Source organism: Nicotiana sylvestris, chromosome 9, assembly GCF_000393655.2.
Source record: "Nicotiana sylvestris chromosome 9, ASM39365v2, whole genome shotgun sequence".
NCBI classification, from domain to species: Eukaryota; Viridiplantae; Streptophyta; class Magnoliopsida; order Solanales; family Solanaceae; genus Nicotiana; species Nicotiana sylvestris.
In genome coordinates this window covers 174,268,238-174,289,338 of record NC_091065.1, presented here as the reverse complement: position 1 = coordinate 174,289,338, position 21,101 = coordinate 174,268,238, and the positions used below count along the sequence as shown (strand labels likewise).

The following is a 21,101-nucleotide window of genomic DNA, read 5'->3' as shown; positions in this document are numbered from 1 at the left end:
ACTGATTATTGAAACAAAAATAATACTACAACAAACATTCAAAATGAAAGATCTCGGAGATTTGAAGTACTTTCTGGGCATATAATTTGCTAGATCCAAGCAAGGTATCCTAATACATCAAAGAAAGTATGCATTAGAGCTCATATCAGAGGTTGGACTATCAGCTGCAAAACCTGCTATTACTCCTTTGGATACTAACATTAAACTTACAACGAAGGAATATGATGACCATTGCACCAAACCAGAAAAACCTGAAAGTGATCCCTTAGCAGATCAGAAGACTTATCAGAGGTTAGAGGGAAAGTTACTCTATTTAACTATGACTCGACCAGAAATATCATTCAGTGTTCAAACCTTAAGTTAATTTCTTCAACAACCTAAAAAATCCTATATGGAGGCAGCACTTAGGATTGTCAGATATGTGAAGAATCAACAAGGACAAAGCATTCTACTAAGCAGCAATAACAACAATAACATCACTGCCCATTGTGATGCTGACTGGGCTGCATGCCCGTACTCTAGAAGATCTGTAACTGGTTATCTTATCAAACTAGGAGATTCACTGGTCTCTTGGAAATCCAAGAAACAAACTACTGTGTCTAGAAGCTCTGCTCTAGCTGAATACAGAAGTATTGCAGCCACTGTTGCTGAGACAATTGGCTGCAAGGATTGCTTAAAGAAATTGGAATAGAATTCAACCTTCCAGTTGACATCTACGGTGATAGCAAAGCTACAATGCAGATTGCAGATAACCCTATTTATCATGAACGAACCAAACACATTGAGATATATTGCCATTTTATAAGGGAGAAAATCATTCAAGGATTGATAACTACCAATTACATCAACAGCAGAGATCAACCTGCAGACCTCCTTACTAAAGGATTATGCAAAGTTCAACATAACTACTTGAGTTTCAAGCTAGGAGTTTACAATATTTTTACACTACCTAGCTTGATGGGGAGTGTTGAGAAATGAACTATTGCAATGAAAGGGTATTATGGACATTACACACTCAGTTAGTTAGAGGTAGTTAAGATGGTTAATTAGTTAGTAAGTTCCAGATATTAGTTAGTATATACCTACCTAATTGTACTGATTTTATTTTTTAACACATTAGTAATACTACTGAAGATCATCACTTTCTCTCTATCCTTTCTCTTCTTCTCTCTCGCTCATCCTCTTCTTCATCTTCCTCTTATTCTGTTCTTGAATCCTTTTGCACAGTAACAGATTATTTCAATTTAGCTCATTCCATGAATGAAAGAAGTAGCAAACAGTATTGAAAATATGCTCATCTGTAATAGTAAACAACTCGCTTAGGATGTGCATGTCTATAATTTAACATTAGTGAGATAAAGTTCACTTGGCTACCTACATCACAACCTCTTAGGGTGCGGCCCTTTCCTGGATCCTGCGTGAACGCGTGATGCTTTGTGCGCCGAGCTGCCCTTAACATGATCAAATTCACTTATTGGAGCAGGCTGAGAGTCTGACAAAAATGAGTTTGGCTTGTGAATGCCTTAGCTAGACTAATATCATAGCTGAATCATGGCATGCGTTTAATGTACAAAGAACAGCTCCAGCCATTGACACTCAAAGGCGGAGCCAGGATTTAAAGTTAGTGGGTTTGGCCAAATTCACTTATTGGAGCAGGCTGAGAGTCTGACAAAAATGAGTTTGGCTTGTGAATGCCTTAGCTAGACTAATATCATAGCTGAATCATGGCATGCGTTTAATGTACAAAGAACAGCTCCAGCCATTGACACTCAAAGGCGGAGTCAGGATTTAAAGTTAGTGGGTTTGGCTGAACCCGTATCTTGCACGCTATCTCCGCCCCTATTGGCACTACAAAATACAACTCTAGCACTGCAGGTGCATTAGGAGCCACTGTGGCAACTTGTTAAACAATTTAAAGTCATCATTGTGAGAAATAATGCAAGAAATAGTGACATTGATTCTAATGAAATTGAACTAATTAATCAGTTCCTTTCCCCATATAATTTGCAATTTCAATCACAAGAAAGATATTAAAAGAACGATTGGACAGAAATAAAGACGGAGATTGAGATGGAGAAGAGAGAATCAATTAATTGGTAGTCAGTAATAGTAATGGTGGCTTGAGGTTGAAAATGTATGAATAAGAAATGGGCTAACCTAGAAGTGTTTGAGGAAGAATTGGGTTTATGGTTCAACGAAATAAATTACCTTAATTTGTTTTTTTTTTTTAAATCTCAATTATATGTGTAAAATAGTTGGCACCTTCTAATTGGGTCACTAATCCATATAGGAGCTTGTGTAACTAGCGTATTAGACCTGTTAAAAATTTGTGTCTACGAGTTCAACTTTATATAAGTTATGGTTTATATATGTGCACACCCAAAATTGAAGTGCTTGCTTGCCTGCAGTGACCAAGTTTGAGTATCTGTTTTTGTGTTATGCCAAAAATTTATCTTGTTGTTGATTCAGTTTAATAAGATTTGTTGTTTGAGTTCGAAGAAAAAAATACAATATTTGTTTTTCTTTTCAATTTTTAAATATGTTTGTCTTATTTAACTGTTTAGGAAGTCCTTTTTATTAGAAAATGTCGAAAAACGTCTTTTATAAATAAAGATTGTCAAGCAAAGACACGTATAGAAAGAAATTGATATATTATTCGAATTCAGATTGATATACATAATGAATTGAAATCTATTCTATTTATAGAAAAAAGGAAGCTGATGTGTAAGCTGCTACTATACCAGATATGGATAATCTTCTACTGAGAGTAATGTTTATCCATAATAGAGTACTGAAAGGATAAGTTCACTATACCAGATATAAATAATCTTCTACTGGGGTTATGTTTATCCATAAACGAGTATCGAAAGGATGAGCTTATTATACCCGGTATGGATAATCTTCTACGCGGATAATGTTTATCCATAACTGGGTACCGAAGTGATAAGCTTCTTCAGGAAGTTTATTTTTAATAGAGTACTAAATAGATAAACATATTTACGGTGGAATCTCATATGGATAAGCTTCTTCAGGAAGCTTATTTACAACAGAGTACTAAATGAACATCCATAATATAATATATTTATAACACTCCCCCTTGGATGTTCATTAAAAGATAATGTGCCTCATTAAAATCTTACTAGGAAAAACCACATGGGAAAAAAATCCTAGTGAAGGAAAAACAACAACAACAACAACAACAACAACAACGACCTAGTATAATCCCACAAGTGGGGTCTGGGGAGGGTAATATGTACGCATACTTTACCCCTACCCCGAAGGGTAGAAAGGCTGTTTCCAGGAGACCCTCGGCTAAAAAAAGAGCAATATGAGATGATATATTAGTACCATAAAAATGCGTAATAAAAATACCAACAATATATAAGAGATACGAAATATGAAATACAGGATACGAAATACGAAATACGAAATAGATGGCTGGTATAGTACAACTAGAAGGTAAAGCCCTGCATCAATAGACGACCACTGACATTCCTAGTCTAACTCCTAACTAGATAGTCTCTCTCACTTGTGCTGTAGAAATATTCACACTCTCCCCTAACCTACAACCTTAATGCTCGACCTCCATAATTCCCTATCAAGGGCCATGTCCTCAGTAATCCTAAGTCGCGCCATGTCCTGTCTGATCACCTCTCCCCAATACTTCTTAGGTCTCCCTCTACCTCTCCGCGTGCCCACTACAGCCAGTCGCTCACACCTCCTCACCGGTGCATCAGTGCTCCTCCTCTGAATGTGCCCAAACCATCTGAGTCTTACTTCCCGCATCTTGTCCTCCATGGGGGCCACACCCACCTTCTCTCGAATATCTGCATTCCTAATCTTATCCATCCTTGTATGCCCGCACATCCACCTCAACATCCTCATCTCTGCTACTTTCATCTTCTGGGTGTGTGAGTTCTTTACCGGCCAACATTCAGTTCCATACAACATGGCAGGCCTAACCACTGCTCTATAAAACTTACCTTTTAGTAACGGTGGCACTTTCTTGTCACACAAGACTCCCGACGCTAACCTCCACTTCATCCACCCCACCCCTATACGGTGTGTGACATCCTCGTCAATCTCCCCGATCCCCTGAATAACCGATCCAAGGTACTTGAAACTACCCCTCTTGGGAATGACTTGAGAGTCAAGCCTCACTTCAACTCCCGCTTCCGTCGGCTCAACTCCAAATTTGCACTCGAGGTATTCCGTCTTCGTCCTGCTCAACTTGAAACCTTTAGACTCAAGAGCATGTCTCCAAATCTCTAGCCTCTCGTTGACGCCGCCTCGTGTCTCGTCAATTAGAATAATGTCATCAGCAAATAGCATGCACCATGGCACCTCCCCTTGAATATGATGCAGCATTGTCTTCGTATAAAATTGTGGGTCTTTTCTCACATTCCAAACCACATTTTTCTCGAATAAAATGAATTATTGATCTCAACCATACGCATTCCCTACTTGCTTCATGAATAGCTATTATCTCAGCGTGATTTGAAGAAGTAGCAACAATAGATTGCTTTGTGGAGCGCCATGATATGATAGTACCTCCATATGTAAATACGTAGCCGGTTTGAGATCGAGCTTTATGGGGATCAGATAAATAACCTGCATCTGCATAACCAACAAGGTCTGCACTATCTTTGTTAGCATAAAACAAACCCATATCAAGAGTTCCCTTTAAATATCGCAATATATGCTTAATCCCGTTCCAATGTCTCCGTGTAGGAGAAGAACTATATCTTGCTAGTAAATTAACAGAAAATGCTATGTCAGGCCTTGTAGCATTAGCAAGATACATTAGTGCACCAATTGCACTGAGATAGGGTACTTCGGGACCAAGGAGTTCCTCGTCCTCTTCTGGAGGTCGGAACAAATCCTTATTCACTTCAAGTGATCGAACAACCATTGGTGTACTCAATGGGTGCGCTTTGTCCATGTAAAAGCGTTTTAAGACCCTTTCTGTATAGGCAGATTGATGGATAAAGATCTCGTCTGCTAAATGTTCAATTTGCAGACCAAGACAAAGTTTTGTCTTTCCAAGATCTTTCATCTCAAATTCTTTCTTAAGATATTCAATTGCCTTTTGGAGCTCTTCTGGAGTTCCAACAAGATTTATGTCATCAACATAAACAACAAGTATAACAAATTCTGATGCCATTTTCTTTATAAAAATACATGGACAAATAACATCATTTATGTAACCTTCTTTCAGCAAATATTCACTAAGGCGATTATACCACATGCGCCCAGATTGCTTTAAACCGTACAAAGATCTTTGTAATCTGATTGAATACATTTCCTGAGATTTTGCTTCAGGCATTTTAAATCCTTCAGGGATTTTCATATAAATTTCATTATCAAGTGAACCGTACAGATAAGCTGTAACTACATCCATTAGATGTATTTCAAGCTTTTCATGTAGTGCTAAACTGATGAGATATCGAAATGTTATGGCATCCATAACAGGTGAATATGTTTCATCAAAATCGACTCCAGGTCGTTGTGAGAATCCTTGTGCAACAAGGCGAGCTTTGTATCTTTCAACTTCATTTTTATCATTCCTTTTTCGCACAAAAACCCATTTATGACCAACTGGTTTTATACCAGCAGGTGTTTGGACTACTGGTCCAAAGACCTCTCTTTTAGCAAGTGACTTCAATTCCGATTGAATTGCCTCTTGCCATTTTGGCCAATCAGATCTTTGTCGACATTCTTCGACAGATCGAGGTTCAAGATCCTCACTATCTTGCATAATATTAAGTGCAACATTATATGCAAAAATATTATCCACCACTATTTCAAATCGATTTAAATTAATCCCATCACCGTTCGAACTTATTAAAAGTTCCTCACTCACATGAGCTTCAGGTTCATTGATTTCTTCAGGAATCTCAGAACTAATCAGATTTTGGGTCTCTTCAGGGGATCCCTTCATAGTATCGTTTTGATCATTTGTCGATTTTCTTTTTCGAGGATTTCGATCCTTAGAACCCAAAGGCCTACCACGCTTCAGGCGTGCTTTAGGTTCACTAGCTCTCATGCTAGTAGATGGTCCTACTGGGACATCAATTCGGATAGGCACATTCTCTGCTGGGATATGTGACTTAGTTATCCTTTTCAAATCAGTAAATGCGTCTGGCATTTGATTTGCTATATTCTGTAAATGGATGATCTTCTGGACCTCCTGATTACATATAGGGGTACGGGGATCAAAGTGAGATAATGATGAAACTTTTCACACAATTTCTCTTTTGATTTCCTTTTTCTCTCCCCCTAATTGTGGAAAATTTATTTCATCAAACCGACAATCTGCAAATCGAGCAGTAAATAAATCTCCCGTCAATGGTTCAAGATAGCGAATAATAGAGGGTGATTCAAACCCAACATATATTCCTATCCTTCTCTGTGGTCACATCTTATTGTGCTGTGATGGTGCTACTGGCACATATAAAGCACATCCGAAAATTCGTAGATGGGCAATATTTGATTCATGACCAACAACTAATTGTGACGGAGAATATTTATTATAATGTGTCGGTCTGAGACGGATAAGTGATGCTGCATGCAAGATAGCACGGCCCCAAACAGTAGTGGGCAATGTTGTTTTCATAAGTAGTGGTCTTGCTATCAATTGCAGGTGTTTAATAAATGACTCTGCAATGCCATTTTGAGTATGAACATAAGCTACATGATGTTCAACTTTTATGCCAACTGATAGACAATAATCATCAAAAGCTTGAGATGAGAATTCTCCAGCATTATCAAGACGAATAACCTTTATAGGATAATTTGGGAATTGTGTCCTTAATCGAATTATTTGGGCTAATAACTTTGCAAACACCAGGTTGCAAGATGATAGTAGGCACACATGAGACTATCTTGAAGATGCATCTAGTAGGACCATAAAATATCTAAACAACCCACTTGGTGGGTGAATAGGTCCACATATATCCCCATGTATACGCTCTAAAAAGGCAGGGGATTCAATGCCAACCTTCATTGGTGATGGTCTAGTGATCATTTTGCCCTGATAACAAGCATAACAAGAAAATTCGTCATTTGTAAGAATCTTCAGGTTCTTTAATGGATGCCCAGTCGAATTTTCAGTAATTCATCTCAACATTATTGATCCAGAATGGCCCAAACGGCCATGCCAAAGCACAAAAGTATTTGAATTCGTAAACTTCTGGTTTACGATAGAGTGTGCTTCAACTATACTAATTTTTGAATAGTATAAGCCATAAGATAAAGTTGGTAACTTTTCTACAATGCATTTCTGGCCAGAAATATTCTTTGTAGTACAAAGATATTCCATGTTCATTTCATCTATTGTCTCAACATGATACCCATTTCGGCGGATATCTATAAAACTCAACAAGTTTCTTCGGGACTTGGAGGAGAACAATGCATTGTCTATAATAAGTTTTGTTCCCTTAGACAGAAATATAATGGCTCTTCCGGAGCCTTCAATCAAACTTATATTACCAGAAATTGTTGAAACATTTGTTTTTTCCTTATGCAAATAAGAAAAGTATTTCTGATCCTTGAATATGCCATGAATTGTTCCACTATCAATAACACAAATATCTTCATGATTTGTCTTTGATCCAAACATAATTTGAGGATTATCAATATTCTTCAAAATGACATAAATGAAATATATTATAGTAAACATCATTATCAAAGCATAACTTTTATTTATGTACAACAATTACATAACCATACTATCTATTACAAACAACAAAAATTAAAATATTTACATTTCTATATATTCACTACCGATTACATAACTTGTTTCTCCTTCTGGGAGTGCAATCAGCTACATCCAAATACATGAAATCTAAATTATCTTCAGAAATAAAATTTGCTTCAATATTTTTCTCTGTCTTCTTCAGGGAGGCTTGATAAAGCTCAACCAGGTGCTTTGGCGTATGACAGGTACGTGACCAGTGCCCTTTTCCTCCACATCTGTAGCATGCATTTTCTGCATTTGGTGCTTGCACCGCTTCGTACTTTTGTTCCTTCCTTTTCCACTGCTGGTGGTGAGGAGGGTTCTTTGGTGCATTATTATTACCATGATTGGAGTTTCTTCCCCGACCACGGCTATGACCACGACTGGGGTCACGACCTCTTCCACGTTTAGCTTAGTGGAAGTTCGTCTCATTCACTTCAAGGAATGGACAAGAACCAGTAAGTTAGCTTTTATGGTTTTTCATTAATAGCCCATTATGTTTCTCGGCTACAAGAAGATGTGAGATAAGTTCAGAATACTTTTTAAATCCCATCTCTCGATATTGTTGCTGCAGGAGCATATTCGAGGCATGAAAAGTGGTGAAAGTTTTCTCCAACATATCATGATCAGTAATATTATCACCACATAATTTCAATTGGGAAATAATTTTGAACATAGCAGAATTATACTCACTGATAGATTTAAAATCTTGTAGCCTTAGATGAGTCCAATCATATCGTGCATGCGGAAGAACGGCCATCTTCAGCTGGTCATATATATCTTTCAAATTATTCCATAGTATGGTTGGATCTTTAACAGTAAGATATTCCATTTTCAGGCCCTCATCAAGGTGATGGCGTAAGAATATCATTGCTTTGGCACGGTCTTGGTTTGATGCCTGATTTTTGTCTTTAAAGGTGTCTGTCAGACCCATCGCATCAAGATGAATTTCAGCATCAAGCAACCAAGACATGTAGCTTTTGCCCGATATATCTAGGGCTACAAATTCAAGTTTAGAAAGAATTGACGTTATTTAAGAAAAGAAAGTTCGTACCTCTAATACTTTCAAAGTATTTGCTCGAGATGATAGAGTTTCGTATTGATAACGTGTTATAAAATAAAGACTGTCAAGTAAAGACACATATAGAGAGAAACTGATCTATTATTCGAATTCAAACTGATGCACATAATGAACTGAAATCTCTTCTATTTATAGAAGAAAGGAAGTTGCTGTGTAAGCTGCTACTATACCAGATATGAATAATCTTCTACTGAGAGTAATGTTTATCCATAACGGAGTACTTAAAAGATAAGCTCATTGTACCAGATATAGATAATCTTCTACTGGGGTAATGTTTATCCATAACGGAGTATCGAAAGGATAAGCTTATTATACCCGGTATGGATAATCTTCTACTGAGGATAATATTTATTCATAACCGGGTACCGAAGTGATAAGCTTCTTGAGGAAACTTATTTCCAATAAAGTACTAAATAGATAAACAAATTTACGGCGGAGTCCCATATGGATAAACTTCTTCAGAAAACTTATTTACAACGGAGTACTAAATGAATATCCGTAATATAATATATTTATAATAATGACGATGTTATATGAAAAGATAAGGAAAAAATAGCGCACTCAACTATTACAAATCGCATTCAAGAATAAGTCGCATTTAATGACTACGATTAAGTAGTGTCATCGGTATATATAGCACTAGTAAATTAATAGCCAAAAATAAAATAAAATAAAAATTGAAGCAATTATACATTTAAGTTTTTGTTTTTATTTTTTTATACTATGCAAGGGTTTAACACCGCTGATATTTTGAAAGAGTTTTCCCAATTTTTCTTCTGCTAAACAGCCACTGCTCCTCTCATTAACCTCTGATTTGATTCCTCCTCAAGCTCTTTCATTTATTCAGTCGTTGCTTCTTCCTCTAAATTACTTTGTTACCGGTAAGCATTCATGTTTATTTTTGGGAATTTCCCCCCTTCGTTTTTGTTTGTGTTTTTTCCCTCTGAATACGAGGAAATAAGGGTTTTGGTTTATATACTTATATTTTTTTGATGACCGGCAAATTCGTTGAGCTTCGAAACTCAGGATAATGTGTCTGTTTCTACACTAACGCACATGAAATGTTTGATAAAATGTCCATTAGGAAAATCTTACCTACTGCTTTGAGAGATTTCTCAATTCTATGGCAGCCTGTATAAAAATGCAGCCTGGTGCACGAAGTATTTTACGTTCACGCAGGGTTCGAGGATAGGCCACACCCCTTGGTTATGTAGGAAGGCTACCCTGATATAAGTGGCAATAGCTTATTCCACCGCTCGAACCTCTTATAGGTCACACGAAGACAACTTTACCATTGCTCCAAAGCTCCCCTTTATTGTGGCACTCTGGATAGTAATCCTAATTGCAAATTTTCAGTAGCATAATTAGTCAAATTTAACCAATATAATCTACAACAAACAAATTCTGAGGTTGCTTTGAAGTATTTAGTGTGTGTGATTGTTAAAATTAAGAAGTAATAAAAGTAGTCCCAAGTCTTAGTTCAAGTGTCAAAGGTTAAGTGACCATTTAGCCCTGCGTTATGCAATCTAAGCTTGGTATTAAGTGCAGATAGGTAGAGCTGGCAGGCCCATCATCCAGTTTTAAGACTGCAATTGGTCCTAAGGGTTGGCCCCATATGGATTTTTTTGGTCATGCTTAATTCTTCTAGACCACATTTGAGTATTTTTGAAACTTATGCCTTAACATTTGTACCTTTTGAATTGAATGTTTGTCCTATGAAGAAGGTTCATCAGCTTTACATCCTGTTACTTCTTTTAAAGCAAAAAAGAAAAAAAAAACAGCTTTAATCTTGTCATATTAAATGCATCTGCCTTTAAAAAGAGACTCAATTATATCTTAACCTTTTTTTCTCAGCCATAATAATCAGTTAGTAGAAAGTACATTATACAAAAATTATCAAGCAAATAATATTTCGATAATTGAAATAATGAAGAAAATTGCCAAGGAGAATAAAGATAGTGAACAAACTTGTCCTTCTTTTCTACTAGGCTAAACTTGTCCTTCTTTTCTACTTTCCTCCGTTCTTTGTCACACTATGATCATAACTATTTCCTAATCTAGAATAATAGTTTGCATAAGACCGAAGCATTGTAACAAGGTCCCGTAGGAAGTGTTAAAAGCTAAAAGCAGAGCTTGGACCATTGGGCTAAAGATAATACTGATTTGATTATCTGTGTCACGACCCGACGAGGGCCATGACCAGTGCTAAGTCAATCTTGAGATTGTATTTTGGCTTGTGTTAGTGATAGCGTAGCTTGAAGCTTATGCAGTTGTTGTGGGAGCTTGTGGCTTGAGATTGTCAGTACTTTCTAAACTTAGCATGTTAGAATTGCTAGTGCTCACGTGTTGATTGAAGGCTGACATGGTTAAAGTTTTGGTTTGCTCCCGGTACAGAGGAGACTTTGCCGGATTTTTAATATTGCAAATAAGTTAGTCTTGCTCATCTGATAAAATTGAAATGATATAGAGAAGATTAGCATGGCCCTCATCGGGTCGTGGCAATCTGCTTTAATAATGTTGTTTGGGAAGTTTAGCTCACTTGGCCAAATTTGTTAAAGGAATATTTTACATTTTTTAGATGTATGTCTAATGCAGTGTTGTGAAGAGCGTGAAGCAAGGAAAAACGACAAGCCCCTTTTCACTTAAAGCGAAGCGAGAAGCGAAGCGCTCTCTTTTTCGAAGTAAAGTGGAATTTTAAAAAAAAATTAAAATAAATACTGCATATACAACACATGTAACTGTAAGCAAATGTTCAATACTTCAATGTAAAAGCTAAAGAGTAGCATCAATGAAAGCACAAAATGAGCATCCTATTCTTCTGCAAGATTGTCAAATTCTTGTATTCCGCTATCATTATTATATTGCTCGTCATCTTCTTCTTTTTCTTCATCAACTAGGGACAAAGTAGCTGCTTTTCCCCCTTCCTCTATGAGCTTGAAGTTGAAGTACTCCCCCTCAAACCATAAATCCTCTCCCCAATTCCACGTGCCTCCGCAGCATCATCCCAAGTGAAATTAGAAGTTTCCTCAAATACTTCTTCATCTGCATGATCTTCCGGGACTCCAGTTAGCCTTTCATTAGCATCATCGATGTTGTCCAAACTAATTGGATCAATTATATTGCGATCGTTGTAACGACGCCTCAATGTTCTATTGTACTTAATGAAGACTAGATCATTGAGACACTTCAAGGTTAGTTTATTCCTCTTTTTGGTATGAATCTGCAATTACTAAGTAATTAGTAGATTAGGACAATTGAGATATAATTTAATTATCTCAAACACGCTCCAATTCTTTTCACACCCGGATGAGCCACAAGTTAGACTTAGAACTTTGATGGCAAACTTTTGTAATTCTGGAGTGGAATGGCCATATTGCTTCCACCATTCTACCGCTAGAAGTAGAACAAATATTTAAAACATAATATTTGTAAAGAAATAACTTATCAAGTATAAAGTAACATATAAGCACTCGCTCACCTGGTGACTTCGTCTTTCTTTGTCTAATAGCCATGTTTTTTCCAAAAAGTTGCTCAACATTCCTATAAGTACTAAATTGCTCTGTTATTTTATCTTGCTCGGATTCTTCAGGTATCAACTTCTCAATACATTCAATGTATACATTCCACAATTTTGCATCTCCTATAATCTTCTCTTCATTGTCATAAAATAGTTCTGGGTTCAAAACAAGTCCAGCTGCATGCAAAGGGCGATGAAGCTGATTTATCCACCTTTTATATATGATCTCAAAGACTCGTTTATATTTTTTTGATCACTAAATGAGTCTCGAATAGCCTCTTTTGCCCCATCCATTGCTTCGTAAAGGTAGCCCATTGGTAGTTTTTGCTCCCCATCGACCACTAAAGGAGAATTCGCCAAGATATTGATGATCATTTTGTCATTTTTTGCCGTCCATTTATCCATCATAATGGAACAACCAAACTTGTTCCATTCTACTTTTTGTTATCCTCCACAATTTTGTTAGTCTCTTCCACCTCTTTTTTTAGATATGGACCTCTAACTTCATGATAAGTTGGAGGCTTTATTCTTGGACCATATTGGCCTACGGCCTCAATAAAAGCAGAAAAAGTATCAGTATAATTAACACAATTAAAAGGAAGACCTGCATCGTACATCCACCACGCAAACATTGCAACTGCACGATCCCTCAAAATCGCTTTGGCATTAATTTGACGATTACCACTTTTCCCTGCCATATCTCTTATTTTTTGCGGGAAATAACAATCCATAGGACCTTTAGTCTTACCCGTAGGTCTACAACTTGAAGACATTGTTTGTATGATTTTAACGGAAGCGACAAACCATCGTCACCTTCTTCTATTTCATCATCGTCATCATCAAGATTATGCACTTGTTCATGATGCATTTGAGTCTTTAATTCTTTTTTTGAAGGTATGCTTTCATTTCTTCCTTTACATGCGTCGGAACTTTAGTAAAAGATGCGATGTTTGGATCACCATCGATGAGATGGAATTTTTGACGATAAATTCCCCCATTTGAAATCTTGTCACAAAAAAAGACATGTAATTGTCGTCTTGTTGGTCTCGCTAGCTCTTACAGAAAGTCCAAGCCGGGTCTTTCCTATTTTCTTTTGGTGCCATTGAAACAACTGAATAAGACAAAAAAATGGCAGTAAGAACTAGAACAAAAGCTGAAGAACTGAAAAATAAATAAATTGGGGAGCATTTCACTGCAATTTTAAGGACTGAAACGAAAATAAAAAGAAGAAGAAGAGAATGAGAAAAAGAAGATCGAAGGAAAAAAAAAATTGGCAGCATTTCGGTGCTATTTTAAGACAAACAGTGAAAGAAAAAGGAGGAGGAGGAGGAGGAAGAGGAGGATGCTTTGTGCTGTTGCTCGATGATATTTCGAAAAAAGACACAGTTTTTTTATTTTTAGCGTTGGCAGTCACTTAAAATACTGAAGCGCTCGCTACTGTCACTTCTCGCTTCAATCGCGCTTCTCGCTTTTTGGCAGAAGCGCACGCTTCATCTCACCTGCTACGCCTCACAACATAGAAGCGACCCTGTGCCCGCCTCGCTTTGCTTCGCGCTTTAAGCGCTGAAGCGAGTGCTTTTCACAACACTGGTCTAATGTCTTTTATTTCAATTGATGCAGGATGGATGAAATTTGCATCTATATTGCTTACAATGGCAGATGGACTACTAATAACAAGTATTTGGATCATGAGACCAAATTAATTCTTGTAAATGATGAAATAACCTTTGAAGTTCTTGTTGAAAAGATTTTTCAGGTTCTAAAACTGAAAAGGAGTGAGATTGAAGTCAATATTTGGTTTGATACGAAGCTAGAAACAAGCAAAGGAATGTTAGTAACAAACGACAATGAAGTTACTACTTGCATCTTCTTGGTGAAAAATAATTCCAATTTCAAGACTGCCCGTTTCATTGTTGATATCGCGGAAAGGAATTCTTTGTCAGCAAATTGTTCAAAAACAGAATTATGCAATAACATCGTACATGAAGAAGTAAATATTAGTATTCCACAAGAGGAAGGAGTATGGGAAATGCATATTGGAGATAAAGCATTGATACTGGTTGAACCAGCAATGGCGCCTGAACCTCTGACAAGAAGAAAATTAACTGAGGAAACTGGACATACATCAAATGGTAGGAATGTAAGAAAAAGATCGGCCAGTAAAAGAGGCGATTTGCGAACTATGGTTTTGAGCGAAGATGCTTCATTGGATGAAATAGTTGTTGGATCTATGTTTGAGGACAAAGAGAGTTTGAAAAAATGTTTTTCAAATAATGCTATTAAGTACCAGTTCAATTTTAAGGTCTATAGATCGAGCAAAACAAGGTATTGTCTGAAGTGTTATGATGACGAATGCAGTTGGTATTTGCATTCTGCACAGGTCCATTATTCTGCATTATTCAAGATTACTAAGTTTGAGAAAAACCATAGTTGCCCTGTTGATGTAACTGACCAGCGACATGCAACATCAAAGGTCATATCCGATTACATCAATGAGCTATTACATGACAATAAAGTAGAAATCAAACCAAGGTTTGTGGTAGAAGAAATGAGAAAGAGATATGGACTGAGCATTAGTTATCACAAAGCATGGCGTGCAATACAATTAGCTCTTGGCATGACAAGCAGAAGTCCAGAAAAGGATTATCAGACCCAAAACTAATAGGGTCTAACAAAAGTGTAGCACACTATGTGTTGTTCTCCAATTTGGACACTACCTACTCAGAAATTTAACCTCTCTACAAAGAGAAGTGCGGTGAGTTTCATTTTACCAACTTCTTTGTGTTTCCTTTTTAATATTATAGTTTGACAAAATGTGTTTCTGGCACATGCTTTCTTTTCCCCTGCTTTGTGCATAATTATTGTTTTGGTGTTGTTTTTCAAGATCATTGTTATTGTTATTTATGCTGTGATCTTTTTTGTCCTCAAATTCTTTGCTCCATACAACTACTTAGTATTGAAATACAAGTTAATTGAAGTCCCACCAAGGGAAGAAAAGATTTAGGAGACATAATAGGAATTACAACGTGTTAATACTCATCCTTTGGTAATTTATGCAGAACCAGTTGCAGATATAGAGCCCGTTGGTGAGCTGAATTTAAGCACTTCTTAAGTGGTGCAGTGTATTCAAAGGCGCTCTTAAAGCGCGCTTAAGCCGTGAAGCGAGGCTCAAAACATGTTGAGCACTTCGCCTCGCAGGCACTTCAGTCTCATCATCAAGCTCTAAGGCATACTTTTCCTTGCCAATAAGCGTAACCCTGAAGAGGCGAGAAGGGATACTAAATAAATGATATTTCACTTTATCGTAATTCTTTTTCAATTTCTTTGTCCATATATTTGTTATTCACACTTATAATTATTAGTCTTGGACTGCACATACATTTTATGTTTTTTTCTCCATTTGCGCCTTTCTTCGTTAAAGCCCATGCTTTATTTGCGCTTTGCGCTTAAAGCCCCAATAAACCTTAGAGCTTTTTTGCGCTTCTCGCCTTTCATAACACTGAAGTGGTGTTGCGCTTAAAACACCAACATACTTTAGAGCTTTTTTGCGCTTCTCGCCTTTCATAACACTGAAGTGGTGTAGTTGAATTTATGAAAAAGTAGTTAAATGTTTGGATAGAAGTGGTGAAATTGAAAATAAGCCGTTGTTATGTTTGGAAAAAAAGAATGCCGATAAGCACTTGTCTTGTTAAAAGTAGTTAGCTGTGTTTCTGAAGTTTGATGCTTAGTTAAATGTGTTACCTGATCATCCAACTCCTCTTCTCTTCTCTTCTCTTTACTATTTCCAAGTTCATTTCTATTTTGTTTTTCTCAAGTTAATATGACCATTATACCATGGTGGCACGATCATGAAATACCAAGTACCACGCTCAATGGTTAGTATTTATGTTGCTCGGACTCTCCGAAAATGTTGTTGGGTACGTGTCGGATTCTCCAAAAGCAGTGTATTTTTGGAGAATCCGACACGGATGCGGCAATATTTTGGAGAGTATGTGCAACATAGGTTAGTATATGTGCAAGTCTGTGAACTGCGCCTGAATGTGCAAGGGAGTGGCAGAAAATCGTCTGTCAGACATGGAATTCATTTTGAGATGGGAAACACTTCGTTGAACAAATGTTTCATTCTTTGAGTCGATATGGAAAAAAAGGAGTTGATACAGATGGACTTATATTGATAGTACATTGATCTTACATGTGTTTTCATATATGGTGCAATGTCTATTTGAAATTGATAATTTTGAACCTTTTACATTGTTGTATTAATTTGCAATTTGCATTTCAATTTACCAAGTCATTGTATTATATAGATATTATTTTAGCTAATCAGTTGTGCCTGAGGAATATTTTATTCTCACCATTGTCAGTTGGAAGAGCAATGTCAACTTTAAAATCATATTTTCCTGTCGTGGTGCCATAACGTAAGCAAGGACAGCCCGGTGCACAAAGCATCTCGCGTTCATGCAGGGTCTAGAGAAAGGGCGCACCCCAAGAGAGTGTAATGTAGGCAGCCTATCCTGATGCAAGCATGCTGATTCCACGGTTCGAGCTCGTGACCAATATGTTATACGATACAACTTGACCGTTGCTCCGAGGCTCCTCTTCCCATAACGTAAGCAAGACAAAGCTAATTTGCATCAGATACAATATTCATTATTCTTCCTTTGTATTTAAGCATTTACTATTGTTTCTATGAGACATTGTCTTATGACTTTTATCGCCAACTATATTCACTTAAAGCGAGCATAATATGTTCAACGTGTAGCGAAGTTTTTTACAAAAATTGATTAAACTCCTTTAAATATTATTTCCTTGTGTCTGGTTTGTTTTCTTTATGAAGTAATGGAGTTACATGGTTTTATGTAATTTAATCATATCATAATTAAGATATTATCTACTAAATCAGATATTAGCTACAAGCTTTTATTTAGGAGGGCTTACTCTACCACCTGAGTTAAAAGGGCCTTTTTAATTTAAAATCCGGAAATATTTGCTATGTGGATAAAATATTTATATGTACATATATTATAAATATAACTATATATGCATAAGTACATGCAGTAGTATAGTGTCTAATGGCTCATTATTGAGTAACAAAATGGATTTACCTAGGAAGTTGGACTATTAAGATTGGTTTGGCCACACTTGACAGCTTAAAGTATGATTTTTCTATTTCACTATCTGATATCCGATATATAATACTGACTAATTTGAATTTGCATCATGTAAAGTTTATTAAAGGAGAAGTGCTGTCTACCCTACTTAGATGCCTTAAGTATGAATTGAGTAGGCAAAATAGCCTAATATATACTTGTACTTGCATCGTTTTAACATCCCAACTTCTGTATTTCATAAATTTTCATCCCGACACTTTAACTTATCAAAACAGATCTTTTAAATACTTCTGACCGTTGACCAAGCTTATATGGCATTTATAAAGTTGAGCCGGACAAAGAGCGTAGGATACACGTACATTTAGAGCGTGGATGGGCGATTTTGATTAAGAAAAAACTAAAAACCCAAAAATCTATATATATATATATATATATTAAAAGAATAAAGTTACCATATATAATTGGGATTATGCTTAAGCCAAGTGGCAAGCTAGTAAATGCCAATAGTAAATGATAACTTTATTTCATATTTTACTAGGTTAGTCAAATAGAAATACAAATATATATATAAAAAAACTGAATTTGAATTATCTTTTAATTCTAAATATATATAGCTGAATTTGAATTATCTTTTAATTCTAAATTTATAGATAAAGTTTTAAAATTTTGAATTAAACTAAAAAAGAAATTTATCTTTTGTTATCATGTTATCATACTTAATTCAATTAATGATCATATGCAATCATGTTAGGAACTTTTGTTATAATTTCTAATTATTTAAATGCTACTTCGTTTCTAGCAACAAAAAAAACTGAATATAACTATAAAATTCTTTCACATTTAAAACCCTATAATTATGTAAAAATAGCACGGTATAGCCAGTTTTCGGACTGGTCATTCAAAAATAATTAGCGTTTACGAAGTCAATGAAAAATAGCCACTATTTTGCTGCAACAAAGACCGGTCCAGCATAATATACTGGAGTTTCGTGCACCTGTGTATGAACTCCAGCATATTATGTTGGACCGGTATACTTTGCTGACTCCAGTATACTATACTGGAGACTGGAGCACCGGTGCTCCAAACTCCAGTATATTATACTGGACAATTATACTTGCTGGAACTCCAGTATATTATGCTGGAGTTCTAGTGTACTTATGCTGGAACTCCATCATATTATGCTGGAGTTCCAGCATACTTATCCTAGAACTCCAGTATAATATGCTGGAGTTTAAGCATAATTATGCTGGAACTCCAGTATAATATACTGACGTATTTTTCGGGTTTTAAACAGTTTTTAGCTCAAATTTATCTTTACATGAAAAGTGGCTAAATTTCGATTACTTTTGAAACTGAGCTATTTTTGAACGACCAGTTGTAAATCTGGCTATTTTTGAATTTCTCCCTATAATTATAGTTCAAAATTATACTTGGCAATTTAAAGACAAGTATATGCAATGTTATATAATAACAATCAACTAATTTAATATTTAATGATTCAAAGAACAAAAAATATGTATATATAGCGTATTCAAAATTCAAATATGTGGCTAGAGATATCGATAAATTCAAAATGGAGTCATACTGAAATGAAGTTTCACCGGCTAAAGAATTATTTAAATTTTTAGATAGCCGAATAAAGTGAATTTTAAATTAAGGATAATATCTTCACTTGCCATGATAACGATAATCATTATTAAAATATATATAAAGCTTTAGAAATTGAAATTTCAAAATAAAAATACTTTTAAAAAAAACAATAACATACCAAATAAGAGTTTAAGTTGTAGTAAAAGAGTCGCATCGTAACCAAAGAATCGTTCATATTGTGTCAACCTTTGTGCTTTGTCATAAATAAGAGTTATTATTTCATTTTGTGGCTATTTTTAGGTTTCAATGAAACCAATGAGAATGGTACAAAAATAAAATTATCACTACGAGATTTGAGAAAATGTTAGTTTTGAATTAAAGGACAATTTTGAATTTATAGATAAAGTTTTTAAATTTGAATTAATATAAAAAATTATTTTTTGTTATCATACTTAATTCGGTTAATGATTATGTGCGATCATGTTAGAAATTTTTATTATCTTTTCTAATTATTTAAAAATTACTTTGCCTCTCGTATAACTATAAAATTCTTTCACATTTAAAAACCTATAATTGTAGTTCTTTTTTTTAAAAATAAATGTAATATATAGGGTACACTTCTATGTTTATCAAAATAACAAAAAAGAATTTAAAAATCAAATAAAAATTTACTTACATATATAATAAAGTGAACCTACATGTTGGAGAAAGACAACAACAACAACAACATCCCAATATAATCCCACAAGTGGGGTTTGGGGAGGGTAATATGTACGCAGACCTTACCCCTACCCCGAGGGGCAGAGAGGCTGTTTCCAGGAGACCCTTGACTCAAGAGAGCAACAAGAGACAATATATTAGTACTATCAATAGACTCATAATAAATAACATAAAATAAAAAATAACAACAATATAAGAAATATAGGAAATACGAAAAGGATGGAGAAAAGGATGTAATAACATGTTGGAGAAAGAAACATCACAAAAAGCATCCAATATTCAAAATTTTCTTTTTTCTTTTTTCTTTTTGAAGAATGTTTATTTGAAGAATCAATTTGCATAAATGGACATCAAACAAATAACAAACTTTGGCTATACAAGTGCTATCATTAATTTCAATTTAGCACCTTTGGGGAATTAAAAGGTATAAGCTGAAACCTCTTTAAGCCAACATTGCAAGGGTATAATATTTTTTTCGCTGAGAATATTAGTTTTGAATCATTAGATTATGTGAAAGATTTTTTTTTCTCAAATTTAACAAGAGAGATATTGGTTTCTAATTGATAGTCTCTGTAGCGATTTTCAAATGTAACAAAAAGTATATTTAAAATCTGTATATATAGGATATTCAAAACTCAAAATTCAAAATTTGTGGTTAGAGATATTGATAAACTCAAAATGAAATTATACCGAAATAAAGTTTCACTGGCTAAAGGATCATTAAAATTTTTAGATAGCCGAATAAAATGAATTCTAAATTAAGGATAATATTTTCACTTGCATCATTATAAAGATAATCATTATTGAAAATATATAAAGTTTTAGAAATTGAAATTTTAAATAGAAATACTTTTTTTTTAATAATAACCTACCAAATAAGAGTTCAAGTCATAGTAAAAGAGTCGCGTCGTAACCAAAAAAATTTCATATTGTGTCAACCTTTGTGCTTTGCCATAAATATGAGTTATTATTTCACTTTGTGAAATTTTAGGTTCCAATGACACCAATTATAGTGCAAAAATAAAATTATAAATACGAGATTTGAAAAAAAATGTTAGTCTTTTTTCATGTAATACTTCCTAATTAATATCTAACGATTATCTATAATTATCTAGAAGGTTTAAATTTTAAGGTTATTTACATATAATTCAAATAACTCAGATATTTAACATGGTTAATGTCAAATATCAAAATGAAATCATACTGGGGAAAAAATGCAGTGGCTATTTTTTTAAATTTTTAGATAGCCGACTAAAATGAACTTTGAATGATTCACTTACATTAGTATAAAATAATTATTATTGACAAATAAAGTTTTAGAAACTGAAATTTTTAAAATAAAAA

At 35.1% G+C, this 21,101-nt stretch overlaps 2 protein-coding genes and 1 long non-coding RNA gene across 4 annotated transcripts; 1 reads left to right on the top strand and 2 right to left on the bottom strand.

Annotated features, from left to right (window-relative positions):
• Positions 1 to 1,257: 1,257 nt before the first annotated feature.
• LOC104247822 (uncharacterized) lies at positions 1,258 to 2,177 on the bottom strand. The gene is made up of 2 exons (XR_716330.2): positions 1,379 to 2,177; positions 1,258 to 1,298 (listed from the first exon to the last, which is right to left on the bottom strand). It is a non-coding gene; the product is annotated as an uncharacterized lncRNA (long non-coding RNA).
• Positions 2,178 to 9,556: 7,379 nt separating this feature from the next.
• Positions 9,557 to 17,137, top strand: LOC104223242 (uncharacterized). Of its 2 annotated transcripts, none has more exons than XM_009774638.2 (3): positions 9,557 to 9,700; positions 13,957 to 15,091; positions 16,701 to 17,137. In XM_009774638.2, the coding sequence occupies exon 2, from the start codon at positions 13,958 to 13,960 to the stop codon at positions 14,996 to 14,998; it is 1,041 nt and encodes a 346-aa protein (XP_009772940.1). In that variant the 5' UTR covers positions 9,557 to 9,700; position 13,957; the 3' UTR covers positions 14,999 to 15,091; positions 16,701 to 17,137. The 2 variants fall into 2 exon arrangements, with proteins under 2 accessions (XP_009772940.1, XP_009772941.1); XM_009774639.2 differs by lacking the exon at positions 16,701 to 17,137 and adding an exon at positions 15,396 to 16,224.
• Positions 11,746 to 13,034, bottom strand: LOC138878621 (uncharacterized). Its single transcript, XM_070158314.1, has 4 exons — positions 12,941 to 13,034; positions 12,298 to 12,513; positions 12,151 to 12,212; positions 11,746 to 12,039 (listed from the first exon to the last, which is right to left on the bottom strand). The coding sequence occupies exons 1-4, from the start codon at positions 13,032 to 13,034 to the stop codon at positions 11,746 to 11,748; spliced, it is 666 nt and encodes a 221-aa protein (XP_070014415.1).
• Positions 17,138 to 21,101: the final 3,964 nt, after the last annotated feature.